The sequence below is a fragment of the Schistocerca gregaria genome, chromosome 3 (genome assembly GCF_023897955.1).
Source record: "Schistocerca gregaria isolate iqSchGreg1 chromosome 3, iqSchGreg1.2, whole genome shotgun sequence".
In the NCBI taxonomy this organism is placed as follows: domain Eukaryota; kingdom Metazoa; phylum Arthropoda; class Insecta; order Orthoptera; family Acrididae; genus Schistocerca; species Schistocerca gregaria.
The window spans coordinates 171,608,610-171,629,546 of record NC_064922.1 but is presented as its reverse complement, the minus strand read 5'-3'; the positions used below and the strand labels follow the sequence as shown (position 1 = coordinate 171,629,546).

Below are 20,937 nucleotides of genomic sequence, written 5' to 3'. Positions count from 1 at the left end.
GTAACTCGAAGAAACCATGGGTAACAGAAGAAATACTTCAGGTGCTTGACAAAAGAAGGAAGTACAAAAATGTGTGTGGAAATTCAGGAATACAGAAATACAAGTTACTTATGAATGAAATAAATAGCAAGTGCAGGGAAGCTACAATGAAATGGCAGCACCAAAAATATGAAGAAATTGAAAAAGAAATGATGATCAGAAGGACTGAATCAGCATATAGGAAAGTCAAAAGAACAAAAGAACCTTTGATGAAATTAAAAGCAAGAGTGGTAACATTAAGAGTGCAATAGGAACTCTACTGTTAAATGCAGAAGAGAGGGTGAACAGGTGAAAAGAGTACACTGAAGGCCTCTACGAGGGGCAAGACTTGTCTGATGACCTGATAGAAGAAGAAACAGAAGTCAACATAGAAGAGGTCAAGGATCCAGTACTAGATTCAGAATTTAAAAGAGCTTTGGTCAATGTAATATCGAATAAGGCAGAAGTGATAGATAACATTCCAGCAGAATTCCTAAAATCATTGGGGGAAGTGGCAACAAAACGACTATTTACTTTGGTCTGTGGAATGTATGAGACTGGTGACATACCATCAGACTTTCAGAAAAACATCATCTACACAATTATGAAGATAGCCAGAGCCAACAAGTGGAGAATTATCACACAGTCAGCTTAACAGCTCAAGCATCCAAGTTGCTGACAAGAATAATATGTAGAAGAGTGGAAAAGAAAGTTGAGAATGTGTTAGATGACTGTTGGTTTGGCTATAAGAAACGTGAAGGCACCAGAGAGGCAATTCTGATGTTGCAGTTGATGATGGAGGCAAGACTGAAGACAAATCAAGACATGTTCATAGGATTAGTCGACCTGGAAAAAGTGTTCGACAGTGTGATATCATGCAAGATGTTCGAAACTCTGAGAAAAGTAGGGGTAAGGTATAGGAAAAGATGGGTATTATATAATATATACAAGAACCAATGGGAAGTAATAAGAGTCGGAGACCAAGAATAAAGTGCTCATTTTAAAAAGGGAGTAAGCAGATACGTAGCCTTTCACCTCTACCATTGAATCTATAAATTGAAGAAGCAATGATGCAAATAAAAGAAAGATTTCAGTGCAGGATTCAAATTCAGGGTGAAAGGATAATTAGTGCTAAGATTTGCTGAAGACATTTCTTTCCTCAGTGCAAGTGAAGAAGAATTACAGGATCTGTTGAATGGAATGAACGGTCTAATGGGTACGGAATATGGATTGAGAGTAAATTGAAGAAAGACAAAAATAATGAGAAGTAGCAGAAACAAGAACAGTGAGAAACCTAACATCAGAAGTGGGGATCACGAAGTTAAGCAATACTGCTGTCTAGGTAGTAAAATGAACTATGACAGATGGAGTAAGGAGGACACAAAAAGCATACTGGCAATGGCAAAAATGGCATTCCTTGTCAACAGAAGTCTACTAGTATCAAACATAGGCCTTGATATGAGGAAGAAATTTATGAGAATATATGTTTGGAGCACAGAATTGTGGGAAAACCAGAACAATTGAGATGTGGTGCCAAAGAAGACTGTTGAAAATAAGGTGGAGTGATAAGGTAAGGTTCCTCACAGAATCGATTATAAAAGGAATATGTGGAAAACACTGACAAGGAGAAGAGGCAGGATGAGAGGACACCTCTTAAGATATATGGGAATAGCTTCCATTGTACTAGAGGGAGCTGTAGAGGTAAAAACTGTATGGGAAAAACAGAGATCAGAATACATCCAGCAAATAACTGGGGATGTATGTTGCAAATGCTACTCTCAGATCAAAAGGTTGGCACAGCAGAGTAATTCATGGTGGGCTGCATTAAAAGTAAATAAATAAATAAATAAATAAATAAATAAAAAAGGAATGGATTGCCATGGAAGCAGTATTGGACTAATTTTTGTTTCTGACCTATATCAGTGACATTCCATTGACATTAAAGAGCAGTTTAAAAATGGAAATGTTTGCTGACAATGACACAAGCATCCTAATCAAGGGTCCAAACAGTCTTAGCAGTCACAAATCAAATGATAGCTAAACAGGTCTACGAGTGGATCATAGCTAACTGTCTTATGTCTTAGTCCCACAGAGGCTCATAGTATGCAATTTAAAATGAGCAGTAGTGATTCTCTATCTGCAGAACTAGACATTAATGGTTGTATACTGAAAGAAGTCTTTGGGGTCCAGAAAAAATATGGAGTCAGCACACTGAGTAAACTAATAAAGATGTTCAGTTTAGCATGCTACGTCCTTTAAGTATCTCCCATTGTGTTGACCTGAAGACAAGAGTTTTGGTTTATTTTACATATTCTCATTTTCTGTTGTCTTACATAATTATCTTTGGAGGAGGTGCACCTGAAGTTAATAGAACATTTGTCCAGCAGATGCAAATGGTAATAATATTGTATAAAGTAGATTACAACACATTTAGCAGAAGACTTTTGAAGGGTCTTGGTATCCTTACACTCACTTCCCAATACATTTACTCCTTGCTTTCTTTTGTTGCTGACAATAAAAAGCCGTTTCCACTTAACTGTGATGTACACAGTCATGATACAAGACACAAAAATAATTTTCATATAGACTTTGACTCTTTGTCCAGGTTTCAGAATGAACTATGTACTGTGGTGGTACAATATTAAGCAAGCTCCCATCTACGTGGGAATGAGCAGTGTTTGTTATAAAGCAGTATGACAAGTACTTCTTTGAAGTCTTTTTCTTCTTGTTGTTGAAATAAGCAGTTGCCAGCATCTCACTTAGGCAGTGAACTGACATCACTTCTTTCCAGTGAGCTGTATGTAGAGAAAATGTGGCAAAGTTTAAGCGAATTGTAAATCATTGTCTGGAGAATTATGCTCCTAGTAAGTGGATAAAGAACAGAAAAGGTCCACCATGGTTTCATAAGGAGATTAGTAAAATGCTGAGGAAGCAGAGGCTGTTGAACTCTTGGTTCAAAAGAGAACATGCAAATGATGACCAGCAAAGCTTAGTAGAGATTTGTGAGTCTGTGAAAAGATCTATACACAAAGCATACAACTACTACCATCAAACCTTAACAAAAGATCTAACAGAGAACCTGAGGAAATTCTGATCTTAAATAAAAGTGCTAAGTGGATCTAAGGCATTTATCCACTCACTTGTTGACCAGTCTTGTGTGGCAGCTGAAGACAGTGAAACGAAAGCCAAAGTTTTAAATTTCATACTCAAGAAATCTTTCATATAGAAAATTCATACAAACAGACCATAATTTGACCACTGAAAAGACTATCATGTGGACAACATAGTAGGAAGCATCCCTGGTGTAGGGAAATAACTGAAAGAGTTGAAAACAAATATGTCACCAGGTCCTGATGGAATCCCAATTTGGTTTTTCAAAGAGTATTGTATAGCATTGGACTCTTACCTAGCTCGCATGTATCACAAATCTCTCATGCAGCATTAAGTCCCAAGCAAATGGAAAAAATTGCAGGTGGTTCCTGTACATAAGAAGGGCAAAAGAATGGACCTCCAAAATTAGAGACTAATACTTTTAACTTTGGTTTGGTGCAGTATCCTTGAACACTTTCTGAGTCTGAACGTAATCAATTTTCTTGACACCAAGAAGCTTATGTCCATGAAACAGCGTGGCTTTAGAAAGCGTCGCTCATGGGAAACTCAGCTTGCCCTTTTCTCACATGATTTACTGTAACTATAGATGAAGGGCTACAGGCAGATTACATATATTTAGATTCCCAGAAAGCATTTGACATGGTACCCCATTGCAGGCTGTTAAACAAAGTATGAGTATGTGCAATAGGTTCACAGAAATGTGAGTGGCTTGAGGACTTCTTAGGTTATAGGACCCAGTATGTTGTCCTCAACAGCAAGTGTTCATCAAAGACAAGGGTATCATCAGGAGTGCCCCGGGGAAGTGTGATAGGATGATTGTTATTCTCTATATACATAAATGACTTGGTAAACTGGATGTGCAGCAATTTGCAGTTGTTTTCTGATATGCTGTGATGTACGGTAAGATGTCAAAATTGAGTGACTGTAGGAGGATACAAGATGAATTAGACTAAATTTCTAGTTGATGAATGGCACTAACTCTAAATGTAGAAAAATGTGAGTTAATGTGGATGAGTATGAAAAACAAACCTGTAATGTTTGGATAAAGCATTAGTAGTGTCCTGCTTGTGTTCTAAATGTCTGGGCATAACATTGCAAAGTGATATGAAATGGAATGAGTATGTGGGGATTGTGGTAGGGTAGATGAATGGTGAACTTCAGTTTATTGGTAGAATTCTAGGAAAATGTGGTTCATCTGTAAAGGAGACTGCATGTAGGGTGCTCGTGCAACCTATTCTTCAGTACTGCTCAAGTGTTTGGGATCCATACTAGATCAGATTAAAGGAAGACATTGAAGCAATTCAGAGATGGGCTACTAGATTTGTTACTGGTAGATTCAAACAACATACAGTTGTTATGGAGATGCTTTGTGAACTCAAATGGGAATCCTTGTATGGAAGGCGACATTCTTTTCAAGGAACAAATTAAAAAACTGGCATTTGAAACTGACTGCAGAACAGCTTTACTGTCTCCAACACACATAGCATGCAAGGACCATGAAGATAAGATCTGAGAAATTAGGGATCATACAGAGGCATATGGACAGTTGTTTTTCCCTTGCTCTATTTGTGAGTGGAACTAGAAAGGAAATGACTAAGAGCGGTATGAGGTACACTCCATCATGTGCCATAAGTTGGATTATGGAGTACCTATGTAGATGTAGATGTAGGTAAAATGAATAACCTCCTCTTTTCTCCTACAGTCTTATCATTCAGCATTTCCTTCCATTGCTGTTCTTTGCGATTCACATCGTCCTTCATGTGGTCTCTCCATCTTGTTTGTAGTTTTTCAGCTGAGCTCATTCCAGACGTGGTCAGTTCCAGAGTTCTTCTTTTCCCTTTCTTACTATGTCACCAAACCATTTCAGCCTATTTCTCTCCATACTTTCTTTTAGAGGAGTGATCTGAAGCGTATTTCATTTCTTATCCTGTCCCTCGTATCATCACATCATCTGCATATGCTATGATTTTCATATAATCTGGTGTTTGATCCATGGAAAACTTTCCTTATGATGTTGTCCATAACTATACTGAAGAGCACTAGTGAGAGCACTTTCTTGTCGAACCGTTCTGTCAGTTCTAAACCATTCTAATTTTTTGCCATCTATTGTAGTGTAGTTCAGGGATTTGTTATACATGTTTCTGATTATGAGTTGTATTCGTTTAGAAAGTTTCACTCGATTCAGACCTTGTTATATCTCTTCCATTCCAACAGTGTCATAAGCAATTTTTATATCTATGAATGCAGCTACACTGAATTTCCCAAATTTTCATTTCTTTTCTGATATCTTTCAACATGGCATTTATAGTAATCTTCCAGGCAGAATCCTTGTTATTCTTCTCTTAATTAAAGCTGTGATAGCTTCTGCATGCACACAGAGCCAAATATAACAAGTACTATGTTTTATAAATGGGACTCAGTATTAATAGCAGATGAGCAGCACTATGTAGTAAAACTAAGGAGGCAGTAGCTTTTTTCAGAGTATCAGATTTCATACTAATTTACTCCATTAAATTTAGACGGCATTAGCATGAAAAATATCAGGCAATATAGTGATAATTTATTGTGAATAAAATATACAGATTAAGTTTCTTTGATTTCCTCATTTTGTGTTAATGATTAATTTGACTTGTTCTGCATTCCCGAATGTTCTCCTTCTTGGTGGGATCTACGAAACATAACATATGAGTGAATAAATGCATTACATTGTAGTCATAAGCTACTTTTTTTGTATGTGTGTGTGTGTGTGTCATGAAGCATGCAGTTTTACATTTCAGAATGTTTAAAGAAAATTGCCAATACTGAAATTTTATCAAGGTCTGACTGGATATTTGTATAGTGTTTTTCAGTTAATACTTTAGTACAGATTCCTGCACCACCGGAACGTCACCAAGAACACACAAGTCAGGTTAGTATTAATATTGTTTTCCACACAATGGAAAACAATATTAATACTAACACAGAATGAACAGCAAGGATCCCAACACTCTTCTCTGACCACATCTTGAGTTGCTTGAGTCAGTGTCTCTCCATTCATTATAACATGCTGGATCCTCTCTACCGAGAACCCTTAATCGAGCCTCAGTACCTCATATCACCCTGACTTCTTTGATTCACCACTGTGGTACAACAACCGAGTTAGAAAACTGCTGCGGGAGCAAAGGGAACTTCACAGCCAACATAAACATAGCCACAGCCTTGCAGACAAACAAAAATTACGTGAAGTGAAATGTAGTGTGTGGAGGGCTATGCGAGAGGCGTTCAATGAATTTGAAAGTAAAGTTCTATGTACTGACTTGGCAGAAAATCCTAAGAAATTTTGGTCTTATATCAAAGTGGTCGGTGGATCAAAACAAAATGTCTAGACACTCTGTGACCAAAATGGTACTGAAACAGAGGATGACAGACTAAAGGCCGAAATACTAAATGTCTTTTTCCAAAGCTGTTTCACAGAGGAAGACTGCACTGTAGTTCCTTCTCTAGATTCTCACACAGATGACAAAATGGTAGATATTGAAATAGATGACAGAGGGATACAGAAACAATTAAAATCGCTCAAGAGGGGAAAGGCCGCTGGACCTGATGGGATACCAGTTCGATTTTACACAGAGTACGCGAAGGAACTTGCCCCCCTTCTTGCAGCGGTGTACCGTAGGTCTCTAGAAGAGCAAAGTGTTCCAAAGGATTGGAAGAGGGCACAGGTCATCCCCGTTTTCAAGAAGGGATGTCGAACAGATGTGCAGAACTATAGACCTGTATCTCTAACGTCGATCAGTTGTAGAATTTTGGAACACGTATTATGTTCGAGTATAATGACTTTTCTGGAGACTAGAAATCTACTCTGTAGGAATCAGCATGGGTTTCAAAAAATATGGTCGTGTGAAACCCAGCTCACACTATTCGTCCACGAGACTCAGAGGGCCATAGACACAGGTTCACAGGTAGATGCTGTGTTTCTTGACTTCCGCAAGTTGTTCGATACAGTTCCCCACAGTCGTTTAATGAAAACAGTAAGAGCATATGAACTATCAGACCAATTGTGTGATTGGATTGAGGAGTTCCTAGATAACAGAATGCAGCATGTCATTCTCAATGGAGAGAAGTCTTCCGAAGTAAGAGTGATTTCAGGTGTGCCACAGGGGAGTGTCATAGGACCTGGTGGATGACATCGGAAGTTCACTGAGGCTTTTTGCACATGATGCTGTGGTGTATTGAGAGGTTGTAATAATGGAAAATTGTACTGAAATACAGGAGGATCTGCAGCGAATTGACGCATGGTGCAGGGAATGGCAGGTGAATCTCAATGTAGACAAGTGTAATGTGCTGCGAATACATAGAAAGATAGATCCTTTATCATTTACAAAATAGCAGGTTAGCAACTGAAAGCAGTAAATTCCGTAAATTATCTGGGTGTATGCATTAGGAGTGATTTAAAATGGAATGTTCATATAAAGTTGATCGTCGGTAAAGCAGATGCCAGACTGAGATTCATTGGAAGAATCCTAAGGAAATGCAATCTGAAAACAAAGAAAGTAGATTACAGTACACTTGTTCGCCCACTACTTGGATACTGCTCAGCAGTGTGGGATCCATACCAGATAGAGTTGATAGAAGAAATAGAGAAGATCCAACGGAGAGCAGTGCACTTCATTACAGGATCATTTAGTAATCACGAAAGCATTACGGAGATGATGGATAAACTCCAGTGGAAGACTCTGCAGGAGAGACGCTCAGTAGCTCGGTACGGGCTTTTGTTAAAGTTTCGAGAACATACCTTCACCGAAGAGTCAAGCAGTATATTGCTCCCTCCTATGTATATCTCGCGAAGAGACCATGAGGATAAAATCAGAGAGATTAGAGCCCACACAGAAGCATACCGACAATCCTTCTTTCCACGAACAATACAAGACTGGAATAGAAGGGAGAACCGATAGAGGTACTCAGGGTACCCTCAGCCACACACCGTCAGGTGGCTTGCGGAGTATGGATGTAGGTGTAGATGTAGATTCATGGCTTTCGTGAGAAAAGAGCGAGTTGTGTTTCACATGACTGAGGTTTTCAGAATCCATTCTGCATGACACGGAAGATTTTATTCTGTTCAAGATACTTCCATGAATGTCCAGCATATGTTTCTTTTATTTGAGTATTAAGTTACAGGACAAGTTACAATGTATATTAAAAACACAAATTTCCTGACAAAGCTACATTAATGTTAAACAGCAAATAGTGGGAAAAATTACACTTATATAAAAAATGAAAACATTTTGTTGGTCATGCTGTTGTGTGAAAGAGGTGAAAAATGATTTTCATATTTATTGTGTAATGAAAGAAAGAAAATGATGTAACTTAGTTAATTTTATGAACTGTCCTGTCATGTCAGATTATTTGTGATAAAGCAATAATCCTTTTTTATTCTTTTATTTAGATAATCAGTGATTTACTGTTTACATTTACTTCTTTTGGCTGTGATCTGGAGACCTCCTCAGATCTATAAATAAATGAACAAAAGTAAAGAAATCTAAAAACCTAGAAGAGATAAAGAAAGGGAAGATTAGAAGTGCCACACCACTGTTGCAGACAAGATGCCTCATAACACTATGGTGCTTGCTTTATTATACTGCTAAATGTAATATAAAAAGAGCTTATACACAAATATACCAGGTAAACATGTTTAAGATTGAATAACTAGTACACTGTTTTTGTTCAAGAACTGTGTACTTGTTATTCAACCTTAAATATGGAACTGTTCCACCAAGAAGTAACAGAAGAAGTAACAGAAGAAGTGCATGTCAAACATCACCATATAGTCATGAGACCATAGGATATGTACATATTGGTTGAGTGTTTTTATATAAGTCCAAAAATTGCAATCTTCTCATTACTTTACAGAGATTCTTGCAAAAGATGAAATGTTTTGGAGCGTAAATGATTCATTAATACTCAAATACTTATCTTAGTGACTCAGAGGTGATGATGATTGTTGATCAAATTAGCACATCACTTTTGTTTGCTGCGGAATGTACTGGGGTGATTTCTCTTGGAATATTCTGCATCATAATGTCACTGGAAATAATTTGTTCACAACCAAGATTTTTTGACATTCAAATTCATTTATAGCTTTTTCACTTCACCATTACAAAACCTTTCCTTAACAATCAGACTGAGCAAATATTGGGCAAAGACTGTACCAGATCTAAGAGTTAATTGTGAAGCGTGGTTGCATCCTTGATCGCGTAACTTTTAATAAGAATAAGAATAAGAATCTTTATTAGCCGTTCAGTATTCGTCAATAAGTTCAATTACAGTATAAAGATGGTTATATTCTCATAACAATGTATATATAAATCATATGAATGTTAGTGTAGTACAATAGCACACATTTGGAATTTTATATATTGTTAATTTTACAATAAAAAGGAAAACATTACACAGATTTATACTAAGCAGGGAGTATTCATGTTGATGACACTATGTCATTATCATATACATGTTGACAACACTATGTCATTATCCTAAGCTATTGATACAAATTTAGGTCCTTCTACAGGCAGAGGTACCTTTCTCTATGTTAAAACAGCAAATCTGCCATATTAAAATCTTTATATTCATCAACTGAGTAAAATGCTTTACCTTTGAGCCATTGACCCAATGTTGTCTTAAATTTACTTTTAGATACTGTTTGTACAATTTTAGGGAGCATATTGAACAGTTCAAGGCCAACATATTTATAGCTATTATGTATTTTAGACAGTCTAGAGTATGGCAGATCAATTGTGTGGTTTCGTCTTGTATTGTGGGGGTGGACAGATGACCTAAGGGGATATTGAGCTATGTTTTCTTTTATGTGTAGTAAGCAATAATAGATGTACAAACAAGGAACTGTCATGATGTTAAGTTTTTTTGAAATGTTCCCTGCATGTATCCCTAGGAGATAAACACACTATACATCGAAGAGCTTTTTTTTGCCATCTGAAAATTGATATTGAATTTCCCCAGAGCAGAATAAATAGAATAGTGTTTACTTTTTCATTAACACTTGTGATATAATTACAATTATGAACTAAAATGAATTCCCTACAAGATTGACATTATAATTGTCATTGATAGTGTCAGGAAGTCGTTTCTGAAAGTATTTGTATGGAGTGTAGCCATGTATGGAAGTGAAACATGGATGATAAATAGTTTAGACAAGAAGAGAATAGAAGCTTTCGAAATGTGGTGCTGCAGAAGAATGCTGAAGATTAGATGGGTAGATCACATAACTAATGAGGAAGTACTGAATAGAGTTGGGGAGAAGAGGAGTTTATGACACAACTTGACTAGAAGAAGGGATCGGTTGGTACGACATGTTCTGAGGCATCAAGGGATCACCAATTTAGTACTGGAGAGCAGCTTGGAGGGTAAACATTGTAGAGGGAGACCAAGAGATGAATACGCTAAGCAGATTCAGAAGGATGTAGGCTGCAGTAGGTACTGGGAGATGAAGAAGCTTGCACAGGACAGAGAAGCATGGAGAGTTGCATCAAACCAGTCTCAGGACTGAAGACCACAACAACAACAACAGTTTAGACTGAAACAGTTACAATAGTGACTTTATCAATATTTTCTTTTTTGGATGAAATTTGCAGACTTCCCATGTTTGCCTAATTTTAACATTTTTTTCATATTAACTTTGGGCTTTAACATTTGCCCACAAGCATTGGAATATTAACTGGTATAATCATATTTCCAGCAAATACAACTCTTCAAAAATTTTTATCTGTATATGACAATCACATGAATTATGTAATATTAACAATACAACATTTCACATATCCCTGTTATTATTTAACAGAGCTGACTATTTCATTTTTAGAATAATGAGAACATTAAAAAGGAAAATTACAGAAAAATGTGCATAACTTAATAATACTAATGTAATTATATGAAGTAATATAATAAATAAAGTATACAAGTGTATCACATTCTATATTAGTTATGGGTACCATATTCTATAGTAATCCTGGTCCATTATGTTATAGTCTACTAACAGCTAGACTGCATTAGGTGTGCATCTACAGGCAGGAAGATTTACATAGGTGGTTACCAATGAAAACATGAATTTTTTTGCATATAGCCAGCAAGGACCTTCACTTAGAAATCTTAGAAGAATTACTGATTTGTTCAGTGAACAGGATGGTACCAGAAAAATTATTAAATGTACAAAATGAATTCAGTAGTATTTCAGTGTTTGTAAGGATCTGTTCCATTGAGTCTTGCTTTTCTTCCACGCAACTAACAGATTTGATGCTTACAATGGCAACAATAGGCCAATGAGACACTTGTCCTTCCTGCTATGGCCCTGTGACATATCTGGCAAAGACTCAAATAAATGTATCATCACTTGACAGAAAGTGATGCAGCCATGCAAATGGGCTCTATTTATATAGCTCATGTAATGTAATACTTATTGATTCATGTCTTCTCAGTATTACCAAATATGTCAAACAATAGGACCTCAGTACTCAAGTATAAAGATACGAAGAAGTCTGTGAAAAACCTGCGAGATAATACACATGACAGTAACTTTCCAAAGAAACTCAAAGACTATATGATGGAAAACAAATTTTGTAGTGTTATACAAATATTGTATAAAATTTGTATATACTGTTATTTATAATCAACTGTGGTAAGGAATGTGTAATGAAAATGGTTGCTACTTAGGGAACTAGTGATAATGAATGTTTTCTGTTTTTGACATGTCCTGACATTACCTGTTCATAATATAATTCTACAGGATGAAATAAAATTCAGTTGAATTCAAGTGTCTCAGTATGTGCTTCTTCTCGATGTTTGTAACAATGTCATGCCACCTTATTTCCTTTAACATTCCTCACTAGCTGTTATATAGTTTATGGATTCTTCCTTCAATCTAATTTTATTGGAAGTTTCATATCATATGAGTATGTAGTTACAGTGTCCTCTTTCATTTTTGTAAAATTTTGTATTGGTATATAATAATTGCTTCATTTAATTGCAGATGGTATCATTTGTCATGCATTATTCTCTGTATTTTTGTTACATTAAGCAGTTTTACAACACATGCACCAGTTTATCACAAGGGTTATCATGCTGTAACAATGGCATAACAGTTTTAGTCGCTTCCATCTATTATGTTATTCTATGTTTTTAGTTTTTAACTTAGTTCTAAGGATGTTGGCTTGCTAAATAAAATAATAAAAAATAATATAATTAATGGAAGGTTGCCTTAACACACTGTACGATCAAAAGTATTTAGACACCTATTAGCAAATATTTATATGGGGTGTGCCCACCCTTCACCTTTATGATAGCTTGAGTTTCAGCTAGGGACACTTTTCATTGGAGTGTCTGAATGCCTGCATACTGTTTCCCTAATCTACACAGCACTCTGAATGCCTGCATACTGTTTCTCTACTCTACACAGCACATAGTGCTGTAAAATATGTTCATACATTCCTACATTTGGCATTTTTAATGCAATAAGGGGCCGCACTCTAACCTCAAAAAACACCCCTGTATTGTAACACCACCTCCTCCATACTATCCTTTTGGCACTCCACATGATGGCAGGTAACATTCTGCAGTCATTTGTTGAACCCAAACCCATCCATCAGACTGCCACAAGATGTAGGGGCATTCATCACTCCAAGTCACTAGTTTCCAATCATCCTCTGTGCAGTGGCATTGTTCTTTACACCAACTCAAAGTGTCATTTAACATTGACTATAGAAATGTGTTTCTTATGAGGAACTGCTCAACCATTGCAACACATTCTTTGTAACTCCATATACATATGCATTGTCCTAGAGATCAAGAGTGATTCCTTCAACAACCACCCGTTGCAGTGCTCAGTGGTCCCTGTGTGGTGTGGCTGGTATTAATTGAGCTCTGGTTGTTCCTTCATATCGCAATTAGATCACCAACCATTGAGTTGATCAAATTTAGTAGGGCTAAAATATCCCTGATGGATTTGTTACTCAGGTGACAGCCAGTGACTAGTCCATATTTGAAGTCACTCAACTCCAGCAATTGATGTTGACCACTGAAACAACTATTGAAACAGGTTTTGCTGCTATATTGCAGAGCATATTTTTCAGCAAGAGAACATCTCTTTAGAATCTATTTATAATACTACCCATTATTTTGATAAATAATTTACTGCCATTAAAAACATATAATTTCTGACACCACAAGACATATCACTAGATTTACCAGTAGTTGGATAACATATAGCTGGAGGTAACTATTTACGTATGATGTCAGAGGATGCGTTAGTAAGATTCAGACAGAAAAAAGAGCTAAAATAATAAAACAAAATGATAGTTTTTTTATGAGTGGCACCATAACTACAAAACAGTATTGTTTGAAATTATCCAGCTCTTTTAATATAAGTCCTCTTACTGATATTTTCACTATCAGGTCTCATTGTGTGATTTAAGCTTTTGTTGGTTTCTCTTTCAGAAATTAACATTACTAACATTCCAGAATGAGATTTTCAAGTGTTCTACCAACTGAGCTACCCAAGCATGACTCACACCCCGTCCTCACAGCTTTACTTCTGCCAGTATCTCGTCTCCCACCTTCCAGACTTTACAGAAGCTCTCCTGCGAACACTGCAGAACTAGCACTCCTGAAAGAAAGGATATTGCAGAGACATGGCTTAGCCACAGCCTGGGGGATGTTTCCATAATGAGATTTTCACTCTGCAGCGGAGTGTGCGCTGATATGAAACTTCAAGGCAGATTAAAACTGTGGGCCGGACTGAGACTCGAACTCGGGACCTTTGCCTTTTGCGGGCAAGTGCTCTACTAACTGAGCTACCCAAGCATGACTCACGCCACATCCTCGCAGCTTTACTTCTGCCAGTATCTTGGTTCCTACCTTCCAAACTTTACAGAAGCTCTCATGTGAACCCTGCAGAACTAGCACTCTTGAAAGAAAGGATATTGCAGAGACATGGCTTAGCCACAGCCTGGCAAATGTTTCCAGAGTGAGATTTTCACTCTGCAGCAGAGTGTGCGCTGATATGAAACTTCCTGCCGGATCGAGACTCAAACTCAGGACCTTTGCCAACTGAGCTACCCAAGCATGAGTCACGCCCCATCCTCACAGCTTTACTTCTGCCAGTATCTCGTCTCCTACCTTCCAAACTTTACAGAAGCTCTTCTGTGAACCCTGCAGAACTAGCGCTCATGAAAGAAAGGATATGGGGAGACATGGCTTAGCCACAGCCTGGGGGATGTTCCCAGAATGAGATTTTCACTCTGCAGCGGAGTGTGCGCTGATATGAAACTTCCTGGCAGATTAAAACTGCATGCCAGAAAGTTTCATTACTAACATCGATTGACGGTCAGAACCACTTCTTATTGAAAGTGATGTAACAGATTTTACAGGGGATAACTTCCATGAAATAGTCCCAGTAAGCCTAATAGAAGAGGTACCTTGATTCGTTTTCACCTTAAACATGATTTTTAAGTAATATTAATTAATCAAAACATCATTATAAATATATCAGTAATCTTTAAAATATTTTGCAAAATCTGATTTCAGATTTGTTCTCTTATCATGAAATCCAGTCATTGAGTTTCAGTTGCTGTCTAATAGATTACTGCTTTTTTGTTTTAGAACATTTACTGTTGTGCTAAAGATGCACCATTATGATAAATTTATAGTTGACATGTAGCTTTCCATGTAAGTATGTGAATAGTATTAGTGTACTTTCACACTGCGAAGATGGTATTTTACTAAAACTGGTATTAATAATTAGTAAAGAATAATGTGACTTTGTGTCATGCATTTTTTCAAGTGTATAATGACTATTGTAAGTCACCTGAAAAAAATACATAAAACGTCATCCAAATTAAAGGTCATGTTGTAGTTGTGATGTATCACTTATTTGATGGCATAACAATGGCATCACAAGCCATGACTAAAAAAGATCAGTTGAAAGACAGCTGAATATCTGAAAGTGAAACATAGTGATTAATTTGCCAGAAACAGGGGAGGCACTGTATTTTCATTTTCAGTAATTATACAGTGGCAATATTGATAGCAGGCAGACTGGAGTGATCCACATAGAGGTTCTTTTTATTTTTCACTGGATATCAGCAGTAGACAAACATTCTGTAAAGTTTTTGTTTGTTGTTCAAACCATGGTATCACTCCAGATATCAAACTGAACCATTGTTCTGTAACTTTGAGTGAAATATTGACTAAGATAAGTATATCCGAAGGCCTTGTAGATTTGTATGTCTACTAATAGGTGTTCAGTTAAATGCTAGAAAATAAACATAGGTAGATCTCAAGGTCACTAGCAATGTTGACTCACTGTATCCACCGTATATCCAGCTCTTGTAGAAAAAAAGTTCTATTTGTTTCTAAAATTGATACAATATATGGAACACTCTTACACTACTGTAAAAGAGGAGGGGGAGAGAGAGAGAGAGAGAGAGAGAGAGAGAGAGAGAGAGAGAGATCATATTTAGATTTACAGAATATGTGCACTTTATCGTAGGAAGGGGATGGAAATAAAATTTAAGGAAAAGTATGTTACTGTTAGAATAAATATGACTGTAGTTTTGGTATTCCCATGTGAAGACACAATACTTCATGAATGTAGTTTTGGTACTCCCACCAGTGGGCATCACGATGGAGGCAGATGAGCTGGTATAGGTAGCACAATGGGGTAGTGTGGAAACCATCATGGAGGACACACTTGATGTTTAGTACAGGCAGACCTGCTGGTGGAGCTGTTTACCTTTAGGTGGCAGTAGGCCAGGCCAGTCAGAGTTTACCCGGAGTTTAAACTCTGTGCGCCTCACCTTATGCCCATGTCTTGTGTTGTTGCTAACTGCTTAGCCACTAGCCAACTGCACCTCCCATGTGCTGAGTCATTTCTGTGCCTGTCTCCAAGTGGGTTCGAATTCTTCCATCAGTTGACACGCTGAGTTCATTTTCTTCTCACAGGATATAGTTGACCAGGTATTATCAAACAACTGCCTGCTCATGACCATGTTGTGTAGTGGTGTTGTTATGCCTGTGTAGATGCTAAAGTGGCAACAAAAGACTTTCTTACGTTGTGATGCCCCTATTCTTTTCTTTTCTCCTGTTCATAGTGGTAAGTTGGACCCTCATGGATCCAGCATTTCTGAAGTGCTGACAGAAACAATTGCACCTACAGAAGGAGCAGCACCAGTTGCAGATGTATCATCAACAGCAACAGAAGATGCAGGCACAGATAAACCAGGATATGCACTTGCTTTGTGCCTTTGGCTCCCCAGTGGAGGACCTGGTACCCACAATGCAGTTTTATTTGCTACCAACACCCCCCCCCCCCCTCCTCCCCCACCCCACAATACCATTTTCCAATTTTGATGAATCAATGGAAAGGAGGGAGAATTACCTGTGCCAGTTCTTGCTGCACTGCCAGGTAAGGCGTATTATCCATCCAATTGAAAAGGCTGCCCATTTGTTCAGCAGTGTGAAATTGTCAAAAATTTGAAGCCCTCCACCAAGTCCAAGAAACTCTCCTTTGATGAGCTTTGTCAGTTACTTAAGCAGTATTTTGGACATCAAGGCCATGTGTAAGAGGCACGGTGGCAGTTTAACCATCACCACAAGCATCCAAGACAGTCATGTTTGGCCTGGATCACTGATATGCAGGGCCTCTTGCGCAAGTGCTGTTTTGAGTGTTCTAAATGTGCTACCTCTTGTGCGGACTCTCTCATACCTACTGATTACCACATTGATGCCATTGTAAACCTGCCAGCGCACAATGTTGTGTAAGGTATCATATTAAACTCAGTTCATTCCCAAGGCCTGGCCCCTTAACTGACTTTGCCAGAAGAGTATTCAGTTTATATGGTCTGCAGATTATCAGTGGACTTTTCAATTTCCCAAGCAATGTTTTTGCTTTGCTCCCTGTCTGGCTTTCTTTACACTGGGTAGACCCTTAAACCTAGCCTATGAAACATTGCAGTATGGCACTGGTGCTGTTCTGTCCAATTGGAACCCAGGTGGCACCAAATAGCCCATATCTTACGCCTCAAAGCTGCTTTCTGTTGCACAGCATAATTATTCACAGGTGGAAAAGGAGGCATGAGCTATTATTTTCAGAATTAAGAAGTTTCACATTTTCCTGTGAGGGGTGTAATTCCTCCTCGTCACTGACCACAAGTTTGCATTGGTGATCCTTTTGTGTACTTTTTCCTCCTATGTGTTTGGCTCAATGTTGTCCAAGGGGTCCTCTTACTTGCCGTACAGGAGCAATGCTGTCAAGTAGCATCCTTACATACTCCATATGCTGCATGCATTGCAGTGCTGTATGATTCGTATGCAGGCATTAGTGTTATATCACATCTACTGGCAAGCAATAGATCATGATGTCGAATATCAGGTGTGGGTTTATTGGGCCTTTGCACAGAACCAGGTTGCACCACCATGCCAATTCTCTCCCTGGCCACACCCAGAGCACCCTTGGGACAGAGTGTACATCAATTTTTGGGCAGCAAGTGGTTGTTGGTGGTTGATAAATGTCCAGTTTACTGTAAGAAGCCAAGCTATCCTCCACATTTTCGACTGCCACTGTTAGTATGCTGTCAGTTATTGCAATTGGGGGATTCTTGTGTCCAATAACTGTAGGCAGTTCATATTTTGGGAGTTTGAAGAAGTTTTCACAGTGGTATCTGGCTTCTAATTTGGAGGTTGAGCACTTCATGTGTACATTTAAGACTCAAATGAAGAAGTTCGAGTGTGTCTCTTCCTGGGCTGATGCATAGTTGACCCTTATGGCTGTATGCTACGTGAATCCAGCCAATGGGTGCACTGTGGCGGAACATTTTTACAGGTGGTGGCCGTGAGGTCTCCTGGCTTTGCTATATCTTGAGTCACATGCCACAGCAAACCATCATTGACAACTGCGTTGTCCTCCAGGATCTGCCGTTTGGGCCTAGTCCTGCAGCCAGCGGTAGTGGTGGCTGCTAGGTGTTGTGTGAGCCACAAAGGTCAGCAGCTTTTTATGGTATATGTTGACAAGGAGTACCTGACCTGCCATGCAAATCAGTGTGCCCACGGCCTATTGGGGCACATCACCATGGTCTTCTGGTCAGCCAGATGGCAATGTTAGTCATGACTTTGCTCTGGGAGGGGGATCCCACTTGCAGTGGTGTACATCACTGTTGCCACTCCCTCCATGCCCCCTGCGTCCTCCTGTTGCCTGCAGCCTCTGCCCCCACTGAGCCACACATTTACGCCTGCCATGTGGAGCCCATGAGTTTTAATCTGCCCTCCTCCTCCTCCTCCTCGTCCTCCTCGTCCTCCTCCAACTCACTGATGGTGGTGGCTGTGCCTCCACTGCTGCTAATAAGCTCCCCTTAGCTCAGCCTCTGGGCCTTTCTGTGCCTTGAGTGAAGTCAGTGGCTTCCTTCAGTTGTTGGTCTATTACCAGGCTCTCCAGGAGCCTCTCCAGTTCTGTGGCGGAAGGCCCTGTTTGGCCTTCTTTTGGGGGATGGATTTCAAATCCCCACCAGTGGACATCATGATGGAGGCCTGGATGGTGCATGTGACACATAGTATGGGCAGATCCACTGGTGGAGGTTTTACCTGCAGGTGGCAGTAGTGTGGCTGGGTGGTCCAATGCTTACCCGAAGTTCTACCACTGCTGACCTCACCTTGCACCTCAAGCTGTGTGCTGTTACCAAGTGTTTAGCCATTAGCCATTAGCTGTGCATGCCTACTGCGTACTGAGTCGTCAAATGCCTGACACTATTTGAGTTCAGACTCTCTCCATCCCATAGATTGACCCACACAGTGAGTTAGTTTTTCTTGCAAAGGTTTCCCTTGCTTGGCTATTATTGAGCCATCATCAGCTGATGAAGTATCTGCACTGTCTGTATAGTGTAGTAGTGTTGTTATGCCTATGCAGATGTTAAAGTAGTGTTTGCTTTCTATTTTTACTTGAAGTTAGTGGTATGTGTGAATTTTCACTGAATGATTTTCTGTGTTACAGCAATGTTCTAAAAGAGCTTGAAGATACAGAAGCTGAAACAGCAGCCTACATCAAACAAAGGGAGGAAGAAGAAAGGAAGCTCAAGTCCTACACAGCAGCATTTGTAGAGTATTTAGACAGTGATCAGCTCTTTAGTGCTTTATTTGAAAATGATGGAGATGGTCAAGCACTCCTGAAAATGGATGACGAAGTTGTGGAAGTGTGTAAGGAGTATCCTTTTAGTTTTGTGATTGTTATTAACAGGTCTGACTTTTACAGACTTTATTGCAGCTGTTGATTCTGTGATTTCATTGCTGGGTAAAAACTTCCATGTCAGGTGTACCTGATCTCATATTTTTAACCTTTTGATTATTTAGTCAGTAATTCATGTTCATTCATTCACACATCATGATCTGTAAAGTGTGCTAATAACAAATTATGAGTATTACTAATCTACTTACATTGATAATTATGGGGATGACTTCCAGATTATTTTAGATATGTGTACTAAGAGAAAAATATCTAGTTTTAAGAATGCTGCTGCCTGTTCTCTTATACTACTAAACTTCCGTTTTTATTTATTACTTGAAAATATGTATGTAATTTTGTACAGAACACTATCAGCTGTCTGCATACTAGCAAAGGCAAGATCTCTTTAATACAAGCATTAGAGTTAAGTGGAACTTAAATCTGTGAGCCCAAATAACCTGATAAATTGTGCAATGAGTGGCCAATAAAGTGTTCTTTTACTTATTTTTGAATATCTGGGTATTTTTATTTTTTATTTTTTGGGTGATGTCTACTGGTAACACATTGTAGACTTACACTGAAATATAGAGCTTCACACTGAAACCTACACACAGTCTGCAGACAGTAATTATTTTAGCTTCCAGTATTGTGTAGAAAAATACATGATACACATCCAGCAAATGAAAAGTATTAGCTATCTCTATGAGACAGCACTAGCTGATTAAATGAACCATTCTGAGTGCAAGAGCTACAATTGAAGAAGAGTGGCAAACCATTAAAAATGCACTTTTGAAAGCAGTGACAAGATGATCAGAAAAAAATGCAAAAAATAGCAAGGCTTAAAATTTAAGGACAGAGAGAGAGAGAGAGAGCAAAAAGCAAAGGAAAAACAAGAAGCACACAAATGCATAATATTTATCTTCAGTCACACTCTCAAGATCATCTTCTGACACATAGCAAGAAAAGAAATATAGCCAGAAATATAACCAGGACAAAGCAGCAGGAATCATTGAAATTTTTCGTTAGCAAAATTTAAAATTACGTTTATGGAGAGCAGTCAGTAGCATTCAAGTTAATGAGACACATGAACCAAAAAGAGAAAACTACAGCCTAAATAAATATAATTGCTGTAACTACTAATTCTGAGTGTGTGCTGCTTCATAGTATGCATGTGATGTTTGTGCTTGATTTGGCTGCTATGGTTAATGAATAATAGAGAGACATGTTTAAATACACTACTATGCACAGATGATCAAACAGTAATCCAAGAAAATGAAGATAATCTTCAATGATCCCTTTGGCATATTAATTTGTTGGCTTCTAAGTGTAACATTAACATCTCCATTAATAAAACAAGAGAAAATCATCAGTAAGATATACAGTTGTAACAAATATTTTAAAAGTGGAACAGTGAACCCACTTTCAGTATCTTGGCTGTTAACATGAGATGAAATTCCAAAGATGTAGTTGATAGCAAGATCCTAAAGTTTATTTCAACCCATGGAAGAATTAGAAATATGCTACAAAAAAGCCGCAAAAGAGAAACAGATCAA

The 20,937-nt window shown here is 38.3% G+C and overlaps 1 protein-coding gene across 1 annotated transcript in view; it reads left to right on the top strand.

The window, feature by feature from the left end:
• LOC126355298 (dynein regulatory complex subunit 3-like) overlaps positions 1–20,937 on the top strand; it is an 85,439-nt gene that overhangs the window by 5,823 nt on the left and 58,679 nt on the right. Inside the window, exons 4-6 of the mRNA XM_050005589.1 lie at positions 19,157–19,428; positions 19,634–19,705; positions 20,236–20,409. Coding sequence (XP_049861546.1) covers positions 19,157–19,428; positions 19,634–19,705; positions 20,236–20,409 — 518 coding nt within the window. The remainder of the gene's footprint in view (positions 1–19,156; positions 19,429–19,633; positions 19,706–20,235; positions 20,410–20,937) is intronic.